The 3,127-nt window shown below is 44.3% G+C and overlaps 1 protein-coding gene across 1 annotated transcript in view; it reads right to left on the bottom strand.

The window, feature by feature from the left end:
• Nucleotides 1-370: 370 nt before the first annotated feature.
• The window catches only part of LOC104964130 (partitioning defective 3 homolog B-like), a gene marked incomplete at its 5' end in the record, with an annotated part of 57,528 nt that continues 54,771 nt past the window's right edge, over nt 371-3,127 (bottom strand). The window contains one exon of the mRNA XM_010792851.1: nt 371-1,455. Coding sequence (XP_010791153.1) covers nt 1,110-1,455 — 346 coding nt within the window. The remainder of the gene's footprint in view (nt 1,456-3,127) is intronic.

The following is a 3,127-nucleotide window of genomic DNA, read 5'->3' as shown; positions in this document are numbered from 1 at the left end:
TGCCATCTTTATTTCTGAGAGCAAATTGGGCACTAATCATTTTCTAGTGGAGATTTCCTTGCCTCTAATTGTTGAATATGATTTAGTCATTATCAGAAGGCCGGCTACTCTTATCAGTCATCTCACAGGGCAAATGTATCTGCAGATTGTGCTCAGAGAAATTAAGCTGAATATTTTTAATGAATTTTTAAAGTGATGACTCACAGCCTTGCCGCAGTTTGACTTGGTATTTTAAATATTCATAATCTGGATAATTACTTAAATGAAACAGAAATAGGATGAAATGATTTAGTGCGGCTCAAAGACTGAATTTCAAAAGTATTTAATGCAAAATATTTGTATTTTAAAAAAGATCATGAATTTATTCAACATCATGTTTAAATCCAAACACCTTTGACACTTTTAATATGTTCTAGTAGTTAAAGATAACATGTTTCATTAGCTGCACCATATATTATCTGTAGCGTGTGTGGATCAAGATTTATACATTTCATTATAATAGAAACACCATAAAAATATCACAGACTCATATACAAAGCATTTAACAAATGTACAGAAAATGTATAAGCTACGTATATATCCGAATAATCAAAGGAAAAAAATCAAAGTGTGACGGCAGGATGTAAAGGAAGTCAAAGAGACCAACATGAAGGACAAGAGGACACTTTGAAGGGGAGTTACTTCCTGTTTCCTGTTTTGTCGACTTCCTGTGTCTCCTGGTGCGGCTGGTCAAGGTGATCCCTTCATTTCCTCTGCAGCTTGTGCAAAACGCTGGAAAAGAGTTGATTCTACACAACATACACTAACTCTATACATCTACGCTGTTAATTGAATTGCCCTTCATTTAATTTAATAATAAAATCTATCAAAATACACATTGGCACATTCACAAAGTGGTTGCCAACATGATTATATATATGTACACACTTGTTAAAGCTGGCCAGAGTTATGACCAGATGCTTCTGAAAGTAAGCCTGGTGTTAGCCTCAGAGCTTGTCTCTTCTTGTTCTTTTATCAGATAAACTAATGTTTCTCACGTATCTGCCCTGACAGAGACAGCTGATATCACAGATCTGGGAACAGGTGAATCTGTTATATCTATGTACCTTCTACACTGCACCTATCAGAGGGTTCTTCCGCTTCTGGTCGGGCTGCCTGTCGTCCCCGTAGCGCTCCCCGGTGTCGGGGTGCCTCTCTGGGCTGGAGTATCGTCCCGGGTTGGCCTGCCGGTAGCCGTCCACTCGCCCCCCCGCGGCCTCATAGTAGTGGTCCCCTCTCTGGCCCGCGGGGGGCGGCGGCAGGACGTCCTGCCTCACTGCGGCGCGGTGCTGCTGATCTGCTCGGGGGGACGAGGGGTAGTAGCGCTGGTTGTTGGGCGCCTGCACACGGCCCTGGTGGGGGACGGGGTCTCTGGGCACGGGTCTGGAGTGGGTGGGGTAGTCATATGGATCTCTCCTGGAAGAGAAATATGGAGAATTATCAAACTATAGGATTGCAGGACTTTCTGAAACACATATCTAGATCTATGCTTGAGTAAGGCAAGGCATGGCAGTTTATTTATATAGCACCTTTCAACACAAGGCAATTCAAAGTGCTTTACAAAAATCAAAGACATTAAGAGCATGAAGAAATAGTGCAGCAGAAACATTTAAAAACACTCATTTAAAAGCAAAGATAATACAACATGAATAACACAGGTACATGAATACAAGTTACAGTGCAGCGTGCAATATTAATATATCAATTAAAAGCAGCGGCAAAAAGAAAGTATAGAGTAAGACAATATTTAATACTGGTTTAAACTGGTGTGGAGGCCGTGCCACAGATCCCCCCCCCCCCTTGCGGTAAGCCTCCTTCTGTTATTCAGTTTACGGTGCGAGGCTGTGGCCTTGGCAGGATCAAGTTGTGGGGGGAACGTGGATGGAGAGATGCCAAGAGATAACAGCAAATGCCTTGGTAAGCATATATGAGGCTGTGTGTGTGTTTAGCTGGAGTGTGTAGGAATGTGTGTGTGAGTGTGTGTCCCAGGGGTCTGCAGTAACGAGGCAGCCAGCTGGAAGTCTCCGGTTCCCTCCCCGTAGCTCCGGGTGATTAGGGGCTAAACCCCGGGGTAAGGCGACACGCGGGACTTGGGGAGACGGTAGGAGGGAGAAAAGAGGGGAGAGTAAGAGAAAAGAAGAGAGGGAGGGCTGCTCACCCATTCAAATGTTTTCCATCTTATGTGCTGTTTCCAGCGCCGGGTGACACACATATCTATAAGCAAATCTAAAAGTGGAGGGGAAACTCTCCTATTTATAAAAGTGGTGATCTACAAGCAGCCCTGTCAACATCCTAAATTAAGTATCTTTGTAAACACTAACAAAGACGGCATCACAACCTCTTCTAGGCCATATATAGAAGTGGTTACAGTCACCTAATGCACACACCTAAAAAGTACTGGTGCAAAACAGGAAGCCTTGACAGACTCAACTAAGTTAGTCCCTAGAAAGTCAGCATAAATTCCATCATCTATTTCCTGTTTGTAAAGGTCGTTTGGCACAATGCTACACGACAGAAATCAAAGAACTACAAATAACAAACTGGTCATACAAGTGGCTGTAAACACATATTTTGATGCTATTGTTGGAGCAAATGCTTAAGCGTTCATTAATTGGCTACACTTCAAACTATTATGCCGCATCCCTCAGCGGCAGAGCGTGGTGGAACAGATTTAGACATTTACTTCCCGCCCCTCAACAATGGCTCCCACTGTAGTGATTACACAGAAGCCTTGAGCTTAGCCTTCTCCCTTGTTCTGCAATCATATCCCCTGCGTCTCCTCTGCCACCCTCCCACCCCCGAGTCCAGCCTGGCACCTGTTGACTGGCCAATTAGAATGACTCACTCACCGCAGATTAGCTAGTGTGTGTGTGTGTGTGTGCAAAAGAGGACTTCCCTTGAGGATATTCGTGGACGCTGGTGACGTGGAGTTCTATATGAGTGTGTGTCCCAGATATCAGTGTGGTTTTTTTTTCTGTGACCACCCAAACAGAGCGGTGGGACAGGATACACAGGTGGTCCCAGGAATGAACAGCGCTGCCTTGTCAGTCAGCAGAGCCACACACACACACACACACACACACACACA

Source organism: Notothenia coriiceps, unplaced genomic scaffold (genome assembly GCF_000735185.1).
Source record: "Notothenia coriiceps isolate Sejong01 unplaced genomic scaffold, NC01 NC01_scaffold00036714, whole genome shotgun sequence".
In the NCBI taxonomy this organism is placed as follows: domain Eukaryota; kingdom Metazoa; phylum Chordata; class Actinopteri; order Perciformes; family Nototheniidae; genus Notothenia; species Notothenia coriiceps.
The sequence above is the reverse complement of the archived record's forward strand: the minus strand, read 5'-3'. Positions and strand labels throughout refer to the sequence as shown.